This window comes from Coregonus clupeaformis, chromosome 36, assembly GCF_020615455.1.
Source record: "Coregonus clupeaformis isolate EN_2021a chromosome 36, ASM2061545v1, whole genome shotgun sequence".
In the NCBI taxonomy this organism is placed as follows: domain Eukaryota; kingdom Metazoa; phylum Chordata; class Actinopteri; order Salmoniformes; family Salmonidae; genus Coregonus; species Coregonus clupeaformis.
In genome coordinates this window covers 12,276,172-12,296,425 of record NC_059227.1, presented here as the reverse complement: position 1 = coordinate 12,296,425, position 20,254 = coordinate 12,276,172, and the positions used below count along the sequence as shown (strand labels likewise).

The following is a 20,254-nucleotide window of genomic DNA, read 5'->3' as shown; positions in this document are numbered from 1 at the left end:
TATAAAGGTCCCACAGTTGACAGTGCATGTCAGAGAAATAAATCAAGCCATGAGGTTGAAGGAATTGTCCGTAGAGCTCAGAGAAAAGGTTTGTGTCGAGGCACAGATCTGGGGAAGGATACCAAAAAATGTCTGCAGCATTGAAGGTCCCTAAGAACACAGTGGCCTCCTTCATTCTTAAATGGAAGAAGTTTGGAACCACCAAGACTCTTCCTAGAGATGGCTGGCCGGCCAAACTGAGCAATCGGGGGAGAAGGGCCTTGGTCAGGGAGGTGACCAAGAACCTGATGGTCACTGACAGAGCTCCAGAGTTCCTCTGTGGAGATGGGAGAACCTTCCAGAAGGACAACCATCTCTGCAGCACTCCACCAATCAGGCCTTTATGGTAGAGTGGCCAGACGGAAGCCACTCCTCAGTAAAAGGCACAACAGCATGCTTGGAGTTTGCCAAAAGGCACCTAAAGGACTCTCAGACCATGAGAAACAAGATTCTCTGGTCTGATGAAACAAAGATTGAACTCTTTCGCCTGAGTGCCAAGCGTCACGTCTGGAGGAAACCTGGCACCATCCCTACGGTGAAGCATGGTGGTGGCAGCATCATGGTGTGGGGATGTTTTTCAGTGGCAGGGACTGTGAGACTAGTCAGGATTGAGGGAAAGATGAACAGAGCAAAGTACAGGGAGATCCTTGATGAAAACCTGCTCCAGAGCGCTCAGGACCTCAGACTGTGGCGAAGGTTCACCTTCCAACAGGACAACGACCCTAAGCACACAGCCACCGATCTCAACACACCATTTCTGTATGGACCTCGCTTTGTGCATGGGGACCTTCCCCAAACTGTTGCCACAAACTTGGAAGCACAGAATCGTCTAGAATGTCATTGTATGCTGTAGCGTTAAGATTTCCCTTCACTGGAACTAAGGGCCCTAGCCCGAACCATGAAAAACAGCCCCAGACCATTATTCCTCTTCCACCAAACTTTACAGTTGGCACTATGCATTCGGACAGGTAGTGTTCTCCTGGCAACCGCCAAACCTATCGGAGTGCCCGATGGTGAAGCGTGATTCATCACTCCAGAGAACGCGTTTCCACTGCTCCAAAGTCCAATGGTGGCGAGCTTTACACCATTCCAGCCGACGCTTGGCATTGCGCATGGTGATCTTAGGCTTGTGTGTTGCTGCTCGGCCATGGAAACCCATTTCATGAAGCTCCCAACGAACAGTTCTTGTGCTGACATTGCTTCCAGAGGCAGTTTGGAACTCTGCAGTGGAGTGTTGCTACACGCTTCAGCACTTGGGGGTCCTGTTCTGTGAACTTGTGTGGCCTACCACTTCGCAGCTGAGTCGTTGTTGCTCCTAGATATTTCCACTTCACAATAACAGCACTTACAGTTGACCAGGTTAGCTCTAGAAGGGCAGAAATTTGACGAACTGACTTGTTGGAAAGGTGGCATCCTATTATGGTGCCACGTTGAAAGTCTCTGAGCACTTCAGTAAGGCCATTTTACTGCCAATGTTTGTCTATGGAGATTGCATGGTTGTTTGCTTGATTTTATACTCCTGTCAGCAACGGGTGTGGCTGAAATAGCCGAATCCACTAATTTGAAGGGGTGACCACATACTTTTGTATATATAGTGTATGTGATCGTATACAAATGTAAGCAAGGTATGAAATTATTATGTTTTAAATCAAATAAAATTGTATTCGTCACATGCTTCGCAAACAATAAGTGTAGACTAACAGTGAAATGCTTACTTACAGGCCCTTCCCAGCAATGCAGAGATAACTAAAATAGAGAAATAATAAGAAAAGTAAAACGCGTAATAATAAATACACAATGAGTAATGATAACTTGGCTATATACACGGGGTACCAGTCAAACATTATATCTGTTTGGGCTTCTTGCAGTCCATTTGCAATCTACTAAATTATTTGTAATTATGTTCCAGCCCCCTGACCATCCGCTCATGAAAAAAATCTGCCCGCAGCTGAATATAGTTTATGATCCTAGTTGTAGATAGTCTAATGCAGCCATACTCAACAGGCGGACCGTGGTCCGATCTAGACCGGGGTCACTGCCGCAAACGACTTGACTCAATTTAGCAGCCGGGTGAATCAAAGCTGTGAGGCAAGAGAATCAGTCTCCCTTTACACACACCGCTCAGTTCCTATCACAACATCACGTGGGGCGGCGACAGGTTTGCTATGGCAATGGGGCACTGGGAGGGGCACGGACAAGGATAATTGGATTAAGCACGTTCCTGAAGGCTGGAACTCGGGGGAAAAAAAGAATTCCTGTTCTCCGACTGTGTCCTGGTGGAACAGAGCCTCTATCGGTTCAGAGGTCAAGTTAAACCCTCTTCTCATCCCTCGAGTCAAAACTGTCGACTTTAAACCAGCCGAGTTGGGTAAATAAATACCTTGAAGTCCAATGGCCATAGGTGGGTAACACAAACACACCTAAAGCTTCATACACAAGGATGATGTAAACCGTGTTTAAACAGTAATGCATCCTCTTCAAAGCGCATCGCTGAACTAGGGTAAACCTTATTGAAAGAGCATAGCTACCTCCAATGGTGTTGCTTGGCTTCGGCAGAGCCTCAGAAACTTAATCAGTATTGAAATGGCAAAGCACCCCTATCCAAGGCCTATGGAAAGTGTATTGGAAAAGGGGAGACTAAATGTCATGGTGGTCTTACACACATCAAACAGCACACTATAGGTCAGCAAAATATGAAGGAAAACGTGGAAATCAAGACAGCTGTGTGTCGTTGTCTACTTTCTTCTGGTCTTTGGTCTTCTGAGAATGGTGTGCAAACTTCAGACACTTACCAAATCTGGGTCCGTATCAAGCATTTCAGAGTAGGATTGCTGACCTAGGTTGACCTCTGTCCATATAATCTTATTCGCTGGCAAAACTGATCCTAAATTAGCGCTCCTACTCTGAGACTCTTAATACATAAGGCCCCAGGTACTTTGAAGTGTAAAAATACAACACGATAAAAAAGGTTGCAGAGACCAAGAACAATGTTGGGTTCTGTTTGGCTGCACAGATTAAGGGGAGGGGAAGAGCAGAACATCAGGATGGGAAAAGACAGATCCTACAAAATAAAATGTAATTCCTGCCCTTTCTTAAGTGATAGGATGGGGGGAAATAATTTGCCAATCCATATAAGGCATCACAATAAGTACCAGTTCTGGCTGATGTGTTGCTATGAATTGCAAGAGGTAAAACCAATCCAGGACTCTTCACTAAACTCCTTTCAGAATTCACTGATAAATTGGTCCACATGGAAAACTAAAGGCATAGAAACCGTAAAAGACTTGGTAATAGGAAATACATTTATTTCCATGACAGAATACAAAAATAGAAATGTTGGACTGACCAATGTAGATATTTTTAAATACAGTGGGGAGAACAAGTATTTGATACACTGCCGATTTTGCAGGTTTTCCTACTTACAAAGCATGTAGAGGTCTGTAATTTTTATCATAGGTACACTTCAACTGTGAGAGACGGAATATAAAACAAAAATCCAGAAAATCACATTGAATGATTTTTAAGTAATTAATTTGCATTTTATTGCATGACATACAGTGAGGGAAAAAAGTATTTGATCCCCTGCTGATTTTGTACATTTGCCCACTGACAAAGAAATGATCAGTCTATAATTTTAATGGTAGGTTTATTTGTACAGTGAGAGAGAATAACAACAAAAAAATCCAGAAAAACGCATGTCAAAAATGTTATAAATGTATTTGCATTTTAATGACGGAAATAAGTATTTGACCCCCTCTCAATCAGAAAGATTTCTGGCTCCCAGGTGTCTATTATACAGGTAACGAGCTGGGATTAGGAGCACACTCTTAAAGGGAGTGCTCCTAATCTCAGCTTGTTACCTGTATAAAAGACACTTGTCCACAGAAGCAATCAATCAATCAGATTCCAAACTCTCCACCATGGCCAAGACCAAAGAGCTCTCCAAGGATGTCAGGGACAAGATTGTAGACCTACACAAGGCTGGAATGGGCTACACGACCATCGCCAAGCAGCTTGGTGAGAAGGTGACAACAGTTGGTGCGATTATTCGCAAATGGAAGAAACACAAAATAACTGTCAATCTCCCTCGGCCTGGGGCTCCATGCAAGATCTCACCTCGTGGAGTTGCAATGATCATGAGAACGGTGAGGAATCAGCCCAGAACTACACGGGAGGATCTTGTCAATGATCTCAAGGCAGCTGGGACCATAGTCACCAAGAAAACAATTGGTAACACACTACGCCGTGAAGGACTGAAATCCTGCAGCGCCCGCAAGGTCCCCCTGCTCAAGAAAGCACATATACATGCCCGTCTGAAGTTTGCCAATGAACATCTGAATGATTCAGAGGAGAACTGGATGAAAGTGTTGTGGTCAGATGAGACCAAAATTGAGCTCTTTGGCATCAACTCAACTCGCCGTGTTTGGAGGAGGAGGAATGCTGCCTATGACCCCAAGAACACCATCCCCACCGTCAAACATGGAGGTGGAAACATTATGCTTTGGGGGTGTTTTTCTGCAAAGGGGACAGGACAACTTCACCGCATCAAAGGGACGATGGACGGGGCCATGTACCGTCAAATCTTGGGTGAGAACCTCCTTCCCTCAGCCAGGGCATTGAAAATGGGTTGTGGATGGGTATTCCAGCATGACATTGACCCAAAACACACGGCCAAGGCAACAAAGGAGTGGCTCAAGAAGAAGCACAATAAGGTCCTGGAGTGGCCTAGCCAGTCTCCAGACCTTAATCCCATAGAAAATCTGTGGAGGGAGCTGAAGGTTCGAGTTGCCAAACGTCAGCCTCAAAACCTTAATGACTTGGAGAAGATCTACAAAGAGGAGTGGGACCAAATCCCTCCTGAGATGTGTGCAAACCTGGTGGCCAACTACAAGAAACGTCTGAACTCTGTGATTGCCAACTAGGGTTTTTCCACCAAGTACTAAGTAATGTTTTGCAGAGGGGTCAAATACTTATTTCCCTCATTAAATTGCAAATCAACTTATAACATTTTTGACATGCGTTTTTCTGGATTTTTTTGTTGCTATTCTGTCTCTCACTGTTCAAATGAACCTACCATTAATATTATAGACTGATCATTTCTTTGTAAGTGGGCAAACGTACAAAATCAGCAGGGGATCAAATATTTTTTTCCCTCACTGTAAGTATTTGATCACCTACCAACCAGTAAGAAATCCGGCTCTCACAGACCTGTTAGTTTTTCTTTAAGAAGCCCTCCTGTTCTCCACTCATTACCTGTATTAACTGCACCTGTTTGAACTCGTTACCTGTATAAAAGACACCTGTCCACACACTTAATCAAACAGACTCCAACCTCTCCACAATGGCCAAGACCAGGGAGCTGTGTAAGGACATCAGGGATAAAATTGTAGACGTGCACAAGGCTGGGATGGGCTACAGGACAATAGGCAAGCAGCTTGGTGAGAAGGCAACAACTGTTGGCGCAATTATTAGAAAATGGAACAAGTTCAAGATGACGGTCAATCAACCTCCGTCTGGGGCTCCATGCAAGATCTCACCTCGTGGGGCATCAATGATCATGAGGAAGGTGAGGGATCAGCCCAGAACTACACGGCAGGACCTGGTCAATGACCTGAAGAGAGCTGGGACCACAGTCTCAAATAAAACCATTAGTAACACACTACGCCGTCATGGATTAAAATCCTGCAGCGCACGCAAGGTCCCCCTGCTCAAGCCAGCGCTTGTCCAGGCCCGTCTGAAGTTTGCCAATGACCATCTGGATGATCCAGAGGAGGAATGGGAGAAGGTCATGTGGTCTGATGAGACAAAAATAGAGCTTTTTGGTCTAAACTCCACTCGCCGTGTTTGGAGGAAGAAGAAGGATGAGTACAACCCCAAGAACACCATCCCAACCGTGAAGCATGGAGGTGGAAACATCATTCTTTGGGGATGCTTTTCTGCAAAGGGGACAGGACGACTGCACCGTATTGAGGGGAGGATGGATGGGGCCATGTATCGCGAGATCTTGGCCAACAACCTCCTTCCCTCAGTAAGAGCATTGAAGATGGGTCATGGCTGGGTCTTCCAGTATGACAACGACCCGAAACACACAGCCAGGGCAACTAAGGAGTGGCTCCGTAAGAAGCATCTCAAGGTCCTGGAGTGGCCTAGCCAGTCTCCAGACCTGAACCCAATAGAAAATCTTTGGAGGGAGCTGAAAGTCTGTATTTCCCAGCAACAGCCCCGAAACCTGAAGGATCTGGAGAAGGTCTGTATGGAGGAGTGGGCCAAAATCCCTGCTGCAGTGTGTGCAAACCTGGTCAAGACCTACAGGAAACGTATGATCTCTGTAATTGCAAACAAAGGTTTCTGTACCAAATATTAAGTTCTGCTTTTCTGATGTATCAAATACTTATGTCATGCAATAAACTGCAAATTAATTACTTAAAAATCATACAATGTGATTTTCTGGATTTTTCTCACCAAGCTGCTTGCCTATTGGCCTGTAGCCCATCCCAGCCTTGTGCAGATCTACAATTTTATCCCTGATGTCCTTACACAGCTCTCTGGTCTTGGCCATTGTGGAGAGGTTAGAGTCTGTTTGATTGAGTGTGTGGACAGGTGTCTTTTCTACAGGTAACGAGTTCAAACAGGTGCAGTTAATACAGGTAATGAGTGGAGAACAGGAGGGCTTCTTAAAGAAAAACTAACAGGTCTGTGAGAGCCGGAATTCTTACTGGTTGGTAGGTGATAAAAATACTTATGTCATGCAATAAAATGCAAATTATTACTTAAAAATCATACAATGTGATTTTCTGGATTTTTGTTTTAGATTCCGTCTCTCACAGTTGAAGTGTACCTATGAAAAAAATTACAGACCTCTACATGCTTTGTAAGTAGGAAAACCTGCAAAATCGGCAGTGTATCAAATACTTGTTCTCCCCACTGTACATGTAACTTAAAGGTTACACATTACAAAATGTGTGTGCGTGTGAGTGTCCCGTTAACGCACTGAGATTAACCAGCAAAAAATTGGGAACGGCTCAGAGACCACAAAGTCACTGGACGGTTGACGATTGCCTTTTTAGATTAAAATGGAGGGTCCACCCACTGGAAATCCTTCTGAAAAAGCCAGACTAGAGAAAGCTACATTTGGGTAATCCTATGGTAACAGAATTATGCTGAGACTCAGATTTCTCACTTTAAAATGTATAACAAACAAAAACCATTGATTTCAAAGTTTAGTTTAACAAACCATATGCACAAGGACTACTTTCAACAATTTCCACAGACAATTTACAAAAACACATTTTCAGGAAGTACTGTGCAGATATAAAGTTTGGTAACAGAATTAAACTGAGGGAGATTTCACCAATATTCTGTTACCAAACTTTGCATCTGCACAATCTTTCCAGTAAATTAGTTTTTGTTATGCATTTACTGTGTAAATTGGTCCACATTCTGCATAGAGTTGTATGGCTTGTTAAACTTCTAAATCAATATTTTTTGTTTGTGATACATTTTAAAGTAAAAAATCGGAGTCTCCGCGTTATGCCATTACTGTGGAATTGCCCATTTCTAATCCCAAGCAGACTTAACACACTGGCTACATCCCAATTATCCCTCCTTCCTCCCAAAGTTTGCACTTGTTCACTGATTTGAGAGGAAATGATTGGTATAAGAAATATGGTGGAAACTCCCTCTAGCCCACACTGCCACCAATCCAATTATTTTAGATTTGTGGGAAGTAGTGAATGAGTACACATTTCAGGAGAAAATAGATATTATTGGGACGTATCCATTGTGCTGACCGTCCCAGATAGGGGGACGGTTACCTGAAGAGAGTGGGGCAGGGCAGGGGAGCAGGGAAGCGCTGAAATCAAGGACTAATAACGAATTAGCGAGGCGGGAAAGAACATGGAAAAGAGATGGGGTTTGATGTTTTGGGATATGCCAGCCAGCTGCCAACAGTCCCTGTCTCTGTCACACACACACACACACACATCTCTGATTCCCTATCCACATTTGGAATTCAGCACCAGGTTTCCCAGAGCGGAGCGACCAAGATCCACACAACAGTTTGACACAGAAAGCCCAAACTACATGCTTGTGCTATTCAAACTTTTGACAATTTCCTTGTCATCAAAGTGCCACTTCTACCGACTATGTTTGTTCTCATATTGCATCAATATTATTGAATAAATCATATCATGATCAATCAGCATATTATACTTTTAATCTCTTTTTTGAGTGCAGACTCGCTTTTGCTTTGAGAGACAGGTAGAAAAGCTCTCTCGTTGAGATATCTGGCGATTCTTCAATGTTGAAAGGTACACATGGTAACACTTTATTTGGATAGTCCATCTGTAGATGCTCTACAAAGTCCGTAACATGTCAACTGCAAGTCTGTTGATTTTCAACCAGAAAGTGTCTGCAGTCCATCTACAAACTATTACTAGACTATCAGCAGCTTTTCTTTCTGCAGAGCAGCTATAGTGTCTGTAAATATACTACAAATGCACACAGCTCGAGTTGGTTGTGTGGTTCAGATGGAGGGTTGAGCTTGCCTTACCTCCCAAGTGTTTCCCCAGCTGCAGTGAGTGAATCCCGGGTGCGTGTATGTGTGGGCTCTGCCTCACAGAGAGGAGGGATGGAGTGGATGATAGTAGAGGGAGAGGGGACTGACTACTCAGGCAAGAAGTGCCCCACACACACAGAAAGCCACTGGCACGCTCCAGTGCATCTGGGCGACAGAGTCTTACTGATGAGGCCCACGGGAAAAAGAAACACACACACACACAGACTGCCGAAAGAAGAGTGAGAGAGAAAGTCGGGGTGAAAGGGAGAGAAAGGAATAGAGAGCAAGAGGAGGGGGAGGGAGGGGGGCTGAGAGAAAGAGGAGACCACCATGAGTGTAGATGGGAGAGGAGAGAGGGGGAAAGCCATGTCTTACCCTCTCATTCTCTAAAAGGCATGTGTCCCCTGGGGATTATAGAGCTCCGCTCTCCCCGGGCCTAGCCCCCCCTGTGTGTGTGTGTGTGTGTGTGTGTGTGTGTGTGTGTGTGGTTTAACTGCTTGTGTGTAGGTGTGCATGTGTGAGTGTCATGAGTGCAAGAAAGTGTGCGCTTGCATGTGTGTTTGTGAGAGAGGGAGTAAGTGTGTGTGTGCATGTTTGTGTTACACTTTTTCGGAGAGCGTCCCACATGTGGGCTGAGCGGAGAAAAGCCCCTTGCTCGACCAGAGCCCAGCGGATAACCACAACACTGATCCTCTTAGGACCGTTATGTCATCATACTTCCCTAATCCTCCAAACTACACAGGAGAGTACTGCGCTTCCTTATACACTACCGGTCAAAAGTTTTAGAACACCTACTCATTCAAGGGTTTTTCTTTATTGTTACTATTTTCCACGTTGTAGAATAATAGTCTAGACATCAAAACTATTAAATAACACATATGGAATCATGCTTTACGGTGGGAAATACACATGCGGAGATCATCCGTTCACCCACACCGCGTTTCACAAAGACTCGGCGGATGGAACCAGAAATCTCCAATTTGGACTCCAGACCAAAGGACAAATTTCCACCGGTCTAATGTCCATTGCTCGTGTTTCTTGGCCCAAGCAAGTCTCTTCTTCTTATTGGTGTCCTTCAGTAGTGGTTTCTTTGCAGCAATTCTACCATGAAGGCCTGATTCACACAGTCTCCTCTGAACAGTTGATGTTGAGATGTGTCTGTTACTTGAACTCTGTGAAACCTCTGTCTTCAAGTAATGATGTACATGATGTACATGGTGGTCCTCTGTAGCTCAATTGGTAGAGCATGGCACTTGTAACGCCAGGGTAGTGGGTTCGATCCCCGGGACCACCCATACGTAAAAATGTATGCACACATGACTGTAAGTCGCTTTGGGTAAAAGCGTCTGCTAAATGGCATTTTATTATTATTATTATTATTATTACTGTCGTTTCTCTTTGCTTATTTGAGCTGTTCTCGAGGTTAATACACACAGGTTGGTGAGCAATATGCTATGGATCAGGGGTAATGTTTGTTTGGGGTTGTCAGTGGGGTGTAGTGGGGTGGTGGGATAGGAGGGCGAGATGGATGGGGTTTACTAAGTGCATGGGGATCTGAAAAGTTGCCCAACAATGGGATGTCATCCGATTATATGGCCCAAACATAAAGGCTTTAGAAGTATTTGTGGACAGGACACCACATGCTCTGCCTAATGTAGGAGAATATTATTCTGTACAATGTGTGTGTGGATATTCACACACACACGCAACATTGAGGGGGTAGGGCGGGGTTTACTGATCCTAGATCTGTACTAGGTCTACAGGAAACATGTAGCTTGAGCGAGAGTCAGACTGGTGGATTGTGTTCTGGCAGCACCCTCTAGGGTTGTATTCACTAGGAATCAAACGGAAGCAAATGGGCTGAAACAGGGGAGGGACCTAACTGAACTACCTGAAGAAACACTTGTTGTAAAACATTTTGCCACGGTTTACACTAATTAATACAACTCAGGGGACATCCACCTGTCGAGAAGGAGACACGCTCTACCGGCTAGCTAGCGTTAGCCGCGTCTGGCTAATCAGCTCCCTAGCCGACAGTCCACCTGCCCCTTGCAAAAACGTAACACTGCTCCCTGTGGTATTCACACACACTTTGACATGCTCGCACATCCACTGAACATCCACATGCATGCGCACACACATCTGGATCATGAATAGTAGGAGAAAGTATGCCAAAGGGACCAGATAAGGCAATGTGGTGTGTTGCGATGCGGTCATCACAAAAGTATATAAATAAATACATAAATAAATAAATAAATAAAAACTCCATCTTGTGCCGCAATGGTTTTTTTCCCGCCCCCCCTTAAGGTTCAATTAGTTCCGCTTCCTCAACCACAGCTCTCCCCATTCTGGAATCTGGGACAGATGGTTGGGGAGTGAGAGGGCATGCCAGAGGCTGCTCTTATCATGGAGCCATCCTTTAACACACACACACGCATGCACACTAGTGGTGCGCGGGTCAGTTGTTTGATCACCCGCACACAATTGCTAAAATACCCATCCGCAACCGCCCGACTATATGTGATAAAGTGAAAATCTGAGGCCCGCACCTGACCGGGTAGGCTACAATCAGAGATGGCGGAATAATATTGACAGGGTGTGCAGGATTTCTTCTTCTCTGATTTACATACACTGACTATACCAAACATTAGAAACACCTTCCTAATATTGAGTTGCATATTAACCTTTTCTGCCCGTTCCCAAAAGTATTTGGCGATTGGCATGTAGGCTATTTGGCGCGCATACAGTTCGGCCCTAAAGCTTAGACTTAGGCACTAATGCCAGATAGCCTTAAATAATGAAAGAAAATAATCAATGTAGCCTATATATATAAATTGCACAAGAATGATACATTTATGGATTTAAGGTATTCTCTTTATTCAACCCACCCACCCTTCATCCACACAATTTTAAATTACCCTAAACCAGCCTGCCCTGCGGATATAACCACAGCCACGGCGGGTTATGAGTCAACCCCCGCATCACTAATTCGCAGATACACGCGCACCACATTTACTTATGCCAGAAAGGGGGACTACTATGGGAGTAATTTAGTGCAGATATGTGAAAGAGAGTGACTGACATGCATTGAGTGTTTCCAAGAAAGTCTTTAACATATTGGTCTTCATTTGTCAAACCGTCATTGAAATGAACGTTGATTTTGGCACATAAGTGGCCATGCACAAAAGCTCACATCTGATACATCAAAGTTTCGTAACTTCCTTATCGGAATGTATACGAGTTCGTTGCTCGATAATTTACTAACTTCATCGTTCAGGTCATCTGAAATCAACATAACACACGCCTTTATCTCAACATATTTGAGTAGAAAACTCCAATCCACTTTGTTTGAAGCGTGCTGCGTGACATATTGTGTAGTTATGGTGGAGAGTGGGGCATATATTATGCACTCATACGGAAGGTGGCGGTGAAGTAGTCTTTATTAGGGATGTCAAACGTTCATCCTGCTGCACAGACCCTATGGACGCTCTAGTCTAGAGGAAGAAATAGATGTAATCGTAAAAATGTGTGAGTGTCCTACATTTACTATCATCAAATACAGTGTGGGAAAAAAGTATTTGATCCCCTGCTGATTTTGTACGTTTGCCCACTGACAAAGAAATGATCAGTCTAAAATGTTAATGGTAGGTTTATTTGAACAGTGAGACAGAATAACAACAAAAAAATCCAGAAAAACGCATGTCAAAAATGTCATAAATTGATTTGCATTTTAATGAGGGAAATAAGTATTTGACCCCCTCTCAATCAGAAAGGTGTTTTCTATAAAGGTAACGAGCTGAGATTAGGAGCACACTCTTAAAGGGAGTGCTCCTAATCTCAGTTTGTTACCTGTATAAAAGACACCTGTCCACAGAAGCAATCAATCAATCAGATTCCAAACTCTCCACCATGGCCAAGACCAAAGAGCTCTCCAAGGATGTCTGGGACAAGATTGTAGACCTACACAAGGCTAGAATGGGCTACAAGACCGTCGCCAAGCAGCTTGGTGAGAAGGTGACAACAGTTGGTGCGATTATTCGCAAATGGAAGAAACACAAAATAACTGTCAATCTCCCTCAGCCTGGGGCTCCATGCAAGATCTCACCTCGTGGAGTTGCAATGATCATGAGAACGGTGAGGAATCAGCCCAGAACTACACGGGAGGATCTTGTCAATGATCTCAAGGCAGCTGGGACCATAGTCACCAAGAAAACAATTGGTAACACACTACGCTGTGAAGGACTGAAATCCTGCAGCGCCCGCAAAGTCCCCCTGCTCAAGAAAGCACATATACAGGCCCGTCTGAAGTTTGCCAATGAACATCTGAATGATTCAGAGGAGAACTGGGTGAAAATGTTGTGGTCAGATGAGACCAAAATCGAGCTCTTTGGCATCAACTCAACTCGCCGTGTTTGGAGGAGGAGGAATGCTGCCTATGACCCCAAGAACACTATCCCCACCGTCAAACATGGAGGTGGAAACATTATGCTTTGGGGGTGTTTTTCTGCTAAGGGGACAGGACAACTTCACCGCATCAAAGGGACGATTGACGGGGCCATGTACCGTCAAATCTTGGGTGAGAACCTCCTTCCCTCAGCCAGGGCATTGAAAATGGGTCGTGGATGGGTATTCCAGCATGACAATGACCCAAAACACACGGCCAAGGCAACAAAGGAGTGGCTCAAGAAGAAGCACATTAAGGTCCTGGAGTGGCCTAGCCAGTCTCCAGACCTTAATCCCATAGAAAATCTGTGGAGGGAGCTGAAGGTTCGAGTTGCCAAAAGTCAGCCTCGAAACCTTAATGACTTGGAGAAGATCTGCAAAGAGGAGTGGGACAAAATCTCTCCTGAGATGTGTGTAAACCTGGTGGCCAACTACAAGAAACGTCTGACCTCTGTGATTGCCAACAAGGGTTTTGCCACCAAGTACTAAGTCATGTTTTGCAGAGGGGTCAAATACTTATTTCCCTCATTAAAATGCAAATCAATTTATAACATTTTTGACATGCGTTTTTCAGGATTTTTTTGTTGTTATTCTGTCTCTCACTGTTCAAATAAACCTACCATTAAAATTATAGACTGATCATGTCTTTGTCAGTGGGCAAACGTACAAAATCAGCAGGGGATCAAATACTTAATTCCCTCACAGTGCATTCGGAAAGTATGCATGGGGAGGGTCGCTGCACAGCCATTTTCAGGTCTCTCCAGAGATGTTAGATCGGGTTCAAGTCTGGGCTCTGGCTGAATGCCAAGCATCACGTCTGGAGGAAACATAGAACCATCCCTACAGTGAAGCACGTTTTCACCACAAAAGACAGGAAATAGACATCATTTTTACCTCAGATTGGTGATGCTAGTATTATAAAGTTTATAGTCATCACGATCTCACAAAATCAAATTGTTTAAAAACAGATCAATATCTTTGGTTTAGTACCAGTGTTTTTGAAATACGCACCAGTCCGTAGCAGAACTGTTATTTTCAGAACACGGTGGCTAGAAAGAAATTGGGCGCTCCTCCCATAACAGATTCTGGCCTCACATGAATTCATGGATTTGAGGGTTAAGCTACAGTATCATTCAAATGAAAGCCACCCATCGCTAATTAGAAACCGATGTGAGGTGGTGATTCAGTGAAATCATCCAGTGTTGCGTTTCCTTTTCAGTATTGGCCATCTACCAAAATAATTTTTTCACAGAGACATAAGTTGATAAATGGCTACGACAGGTTGTCATCTATTGACAGTTATATGTAGCATACCCAAGTTCATTGAGGTTTGTCTGTTAGAAGAGCGTAAACTGTACGTCACCACGGTTGTTGTCCCAGTTCCATTGATTTCAATACAATATCGATGTGAGTGATTCATTTGAGTGCGCTATTGATTACAGTAGAACAAGACGTGAGGCTGTAATAGCCGCCAAAGGTGCTTCAACAAATGACTGAGTAAAGGGTCTGAATACTTATGTAAATGTAATATTTATATTTTTGTAAAAAATATATATATATGTTTTCATTATGGGGTGTTGTGTGATGAGCCCAAAAACGTGCTATAATTTATTGAGTTTGATGATATTAGTGAAATCGTGAAAGGTTTGTCCTTGAAGAACTGGAGCACACAAAATGTCATTCACACACTGATTTTGTGAATCACTGGCACAGTGAGGGCCTAACCTCGTCCCCAGGTAACTGAGCATAACGCATATAATCCTAGCGTATCAACAAATCAAAGCTGGCCAAAGTATTTGTCATTATTTGATCTTAGTGAGTCACACGACTGCGAGGCGTGGCTCCGAATCAGAGACGTATGGTGTGCCACTGTGTTCGAAGGTCCTCTGGGAGGGAGGTGATTGATTAGAGATAAATCCAATGGATATGGGTAGGGACATTTTCTATTGGACAAGGACTTTTCCACATTCTCTCTATTGAGGTAACGAAGGCCATTTGTGACGTGTTGATCCACCAGCCCTATTGAAATAATAAACCACAAGTATTTTTTTTATATAATAGCGGAGCAGTCTCACTATGGCACAACCCCAAAAATATCAAAATATGAGAGTGTGTATCATTTAGGTGCATGATGTGTGCGAGACTGTTTAGTGAGACTCTTACCCCATTCTCATTGTGTTTTTCCCCACCACTTCCACTTCTACGGTTGGCCTGCTCTTGAGATTGCTGGCTCCCTGCAGGGGGAAAAGCACAAACACTGAGTACACTCTAGACCACGTGTCAAACTCATCATTCAACCTGGCCCAAAAAAAACTAATTTAACCACAGTGGTATCATTTATTTTTTATTGTAAAAAAAATTAATACAAAAATACACGATCTCAATAGACATTGAAATGAGTAAAAACAAACAAACTGTGTAGAGATGATAATGGACCTACATTTGACAGTGTCTTCACTCTGTCCAGCTTGCTAACAGTCATCGAAACGAAAGCTAGACAGTCAGGGAGCCTCAAATTCTAAAAGCGATGGATAGAGAACTATTTTTTTGTTTAAATTTGACGCCGAGGAAATTAACAATATTAAGTGTGGCCCTCCGGACGTCAGTAAAGACCAAATGCAACCCGTGGGGAAAATGAATTTGACATCCCTGCACTAGACAGTATATCTGCACACACGCACGCACACGCACACACATACGGGTGGATGGGTTCTGGGTGTGCCGTGAGGTCTCTATGCCACTGTCATAGTATGTGTTTTTACAATTTTCCATTGCTACTAGTCTGACTGGGTTTGACAGACAGGAACCCCTCTCAGGGACACAACTCCTCATTAGCGAGTAAATACTAATAAACAGAGAACCCTCTTCTGCTGGAATGGGTCTTATTAAGTATGCAGATGATACATAATAAGTGTGAGTGAATGAGTGAGTAAGAGCTGGCATGTGATGGACTGGGGCCACTTCTGTGTGTGTGTGTGTGTGTGTCCGCCCAGTACAGGGTTGTTTGACATTCTCCACTGAAGACACCATCATATTACACCTCACTGAGCCCAGGCAGAGAAAGAGTGAGGAGAGAAGACAAGTGGAGTACACAGGGGTTAAAGTAACCACAAAAAATCCTGTGAATGAAACTTGTGTCGATCTCAGATCGATTGTCTGGGGCCAAGTTAACCTCCCCTTTCCCGTGAGAAAGTCATGATCATCATACTTTTAGGGAAAGAGGATCATTTTGTACATGTATTAAACTGGGAGTTACACCAATTCCAGTACCCTTGACTAGGTGGTCCGGGTCCACCCTGGGATAATTTTTATTTAAAAGGACTGAGAAGCTCAGTTCTGGTGACTTTTTAAAAAGGACATTATAATCCAAAATGAATGAAAATAAAATATAATTTCCACCTCCAGAAATGAGCCCAATAACATATTGGTCAAAAGTATGGTAAAATTATTTTTACATATTGGACCATGCTTATAGCCTGGTCTATAACCATCAAAGTCAACTCTGGACCTCGAAGCCAGTTCCACTGCGTTTTTTCATCGTTCCCCTCTAATAATAATAATAATAATAATAATAATAATAATAATAATAATAATAATATGCCATTTAGCAGACGCTTTTATCCAAAGCGACTTACTGTCATGTGTGCATAATTTTTACGTATGGGTGGTCCCGGGGATCGAACCCACTACCCTGGCGTTACAAGCGCCATGCTCTACCAGTTGAGCTACAGAGGACCAGGGTCTGATTTAGACCTGGGCCACCAGGTGGGTGCAATGAATTATCAGGTAGAACAGAAAACCAGCAGGGTCCGGACCTCATAGGGTAAGATTTGAATACCCAAGGTCTATATTATCAGGATGAGCTATTAGCAAAAAAAGAAAAAAGCCTAAACTGCTTTCAAAAGTGTTTTCCCGAGATTGTATTAAGAATTATTGTGCATTGACTGCTTGTCAGAATACATTTCCCTCACTATGGCTCTCACAACTTAAAAGCGCCTCGAGAGGAATATTTATCTTGCATAGAACATACAATAAGCCGACTAGGTAAATAGGTAAACTATTCTACTATGGGGTTGTCTGTTTTAATAACATTATATGGCAAAAATAGTAGCACGGAAAGTTGCATCCTGAGTGATACTTTGCTTGAAGCTACAGTAGGCTACACACAGCTATTTGAGGTGAGTGCCGTGGTGGTGCGCATTATAGACTATTTAATTCCCTTCATCTGAACATTGAAGTGTCAGCAACAATCATTCATGTCAGTTCAGTGCACACTGCGTAACAGAGAAAATGTAATATTTGAGAGTACATTTATTTGGGAATATATTTTGTTGAACAGACATGCTCCTGTATTAGGCCATGTCATCTCCAAACCATTCACACACACACACCACCCCTTACTCTCAAAAACAACCTCTCCAGAAACTATGTGATGGAAATCCATCGCAGCGAATGAGAACTTTAACCCCTAAGTACAGGAGAAAGTGAGTGAGCAGTGAAAGCAAGGGGAGGAAACGCAATGGACAGAGAGAAGGAAACAGTAAGGGGAAGAGGGAGGGATAGGAAAAGAGAGACGAGGGAGGGGCTCAATTCAATTAATTCCTCGCATCCTTCTCAGCAGTATTGGAGAAGAAGGTCCAAAGTCCCTGCCCACGGACTTCTTCTCCAATACGTTTTAAGAAAGAAGAGAGGAGAGAAGATGCAAAGAATCGATGAAAGGTTAATTAAGGGCAGAGGAGAAGAGGTAACATGCTTGCATTGGTGTTCCAATCCAATTCCGATTAACACTCATGGCATTTCAATGCGTGGCAGCATAACGGCATTAAAACATGCTCAGGGACAGAAAGCCCCCTGGCCCCCTTTCCAGTGGCAAAATTACAGTGGGACTTATATATCGTCTGTGAGCAGCGTAGATGTGTACAGTTAGTGCCTTCAGAAAGTGTTCATACCCCTTAACTTATTCAAAATGTTGTTGTGTTACAGCCTGAATTCAAAATGGATTCATCAGATTTAGAACTTTTTGCAAATTGATTGAAAATGAAATACAGAAATATCTCATTTACAAAAGTATTCACACCCCAGAGTCAATACTTTGTAGAAGCACCTTTGGCAGCGATTAGAGGTGTGAGTTTTTCTGGGTAAGTCTTGAAGAGCTTTCCATACCTGGATTGTGCAATATTTGCCCATTATTTTATAATTATTTTATCCTGAAAAATTCCCCAGTCCTTAATGATTACAACCATACCCATAACATGATACAGCCACCACTATGCTTGAACATTTGTAGAGTGGTACTCAGTAATGTGTTGTATTGAATTTTCCCTAAACATAACACTTGGTATTCAGGAAAAAAAGTGAATTGCTTTGCCACATTTCTTGCAATATTACTTTAGTGCCTTGTTGCAAACAGGATGCATGTTTTGGAATATTTGTATTCTGTACAGGCTTCCTTCTTTTCACTCTGTCAATAAGGTTAGTATTGTGGAGTAACTACAATGTTGGTCCATCCTCAGTTTTCCTCCATCACAGCTATTAAACTAACTGTTTTAAAGTCACCATTGGCCTCATGGTTAGATCCTGAGGGATTTCCTTCCCCTCCGGCAACGGAGTTATTAAAGATGCCTGTATATTTGTAGTGACTGGGTGTATTGATACACCATCCAAAGTGTAACTAACAACTTCACCATGCTCAAAGGGATATTCAATGTCTGCTTTTATTTAAAAAAATTACCCATCTACCAATAGGTGCCCTTCTTTGCGAGGCATTGGAAAACCTCCCTGGTCTTTGTGGTTGAATCTGTGTTTGAAATTCACTGACAGAATGAGGGACCTTACAGATAATTGTATGTGTGGGGTACTGAGGTAGTTATTAAAAAATCATGTTAAACACTATTATTGCACACAGAGTCTATGCAACTTATGTGACGTGTTAAAATGTTTACTCCTGAACTTATTTAGGCTTGCCATAACAAAGGGGTTGAATACTTATTGACCTAAGACATTTCACCTTTTCATTTATTTATTTTTGCACACATTTCAAAAAACATAATTCCACTTTGACATTATTGGGTATTGTGAGTAGGCTAGTGACACAAAATCTCAATTTAATCCATTTTAAATTCAGGCTGTAACACAAAATGTGGAAAAAGTCAAGGGGTGTGAATACCTTCTGAAGGCACCATATGTGTGTGTGTGTGTGTGTGTGTGTGTGTATATATATATATGTGTCGGTCACAGACAGTAAAGGGGTTACTAGTGCACCCACCTTGATCGCTGCTTTCGGTGGGTGACTCCTCGTGCCGGAGGAAGAACTTGACCTCTTGTTTTCGGGGTCCCCACTTCTGCAGGTGCTCGTACATCATGTGCTCAAAGGGGATGGCTCGTTCTGGGGGTATGGGGGCACAGAGAGAGAATTGTTTATTTCAGCCATCATTGATTTATTTAATTCCTATATGTTTGCTTGTATGCAATGTATGTGGTAGCACTTTCCATGGCAATAAAGCCTTCTGAATTTGAGAGAGTTTAAAAAGTGCTGATATAGGATCTGGTCCCCCCTGTCCATGTAATATTTATTGTGATCTAAAAGGCAAAAGTGATACAATCAGCATTCCTACTCAGACGCTTGATACATACAGTCCCTGAGCTAGTGAGGGACAGCAAGAGAGAGAACGAAAGGAACAAAGAGAGAAAGAGAGCGATTCAGAGGAGAGAGAGCGAGAGAGCGAGAGCGAGAGGGAGAGGGAGAGGGAGACAGGGGGATCTTAGCCCACCCCATAACATTCTTTACCACGGCAGTGATGACACTATAACCAGCAGAAAGCCGAGTTCTCCTGGTTGAGCAGAGTGACTGGTCCAACGTAGGAGCTTTAAAAGCACTAAGTGAGCTCCTCCGCTTGAGGCAGACTCATGCCGACTGCTGGCCCCATTCGTTCCCATTACAGCTGAGCCAGACGCCTCACACACAGTGTAGGAGGCAGATAGGGAAAAGGGCAGCCTAGCCGCCACCCCCTCTCCCCTCCAAAAACTTGAGCTTTGATGAAGACTAGATAGTTCCGGCTGTGCTTTTCATCAGTCTTTGGCTGTGTCCCAAATGGCAAAAGTAGTGGAACCTGGTCAAAAGTAGTGTAGTATATAGGGGATAGGGTGCCATTTGGGATGCAGACAGTCTCTTCAGACATTAAATGCAGACAGTGGACACACCCAGCTGTCAGAGCG

The 20,254-nt window shown here is 43.4% G+C and overlaps 1 protein-coding gene across 1 annotated transcript in view; it reads right to left on the bottom strand.

The window, feature by feature from the left end:
- The window catches only part of ppp1r13bb (protein phosphatase 1, regulatory subunit 13Bb), an 85,002-nt gene that overhangs the window by 33,244 nt on the left and 31,504 nt on the right, over positions 1-20,254 (bottom strand). Inside the window, exons 4-5 of the mRNA XM_045211260.1 lie at positions 19,305-19,424; positions 15,203-15,273 (exon numbers count right to left, since the gene is read on the bottom strand). Coding sequence (XP_045067195.1) covers positions 15,203-15,273; positions 19,305-19,424 — 191 coding nt within the window. The remainder of the gene's footprint in view (positions 1-15,202; positions 15,274-19,304; positions 19,425-20,254) is intronic.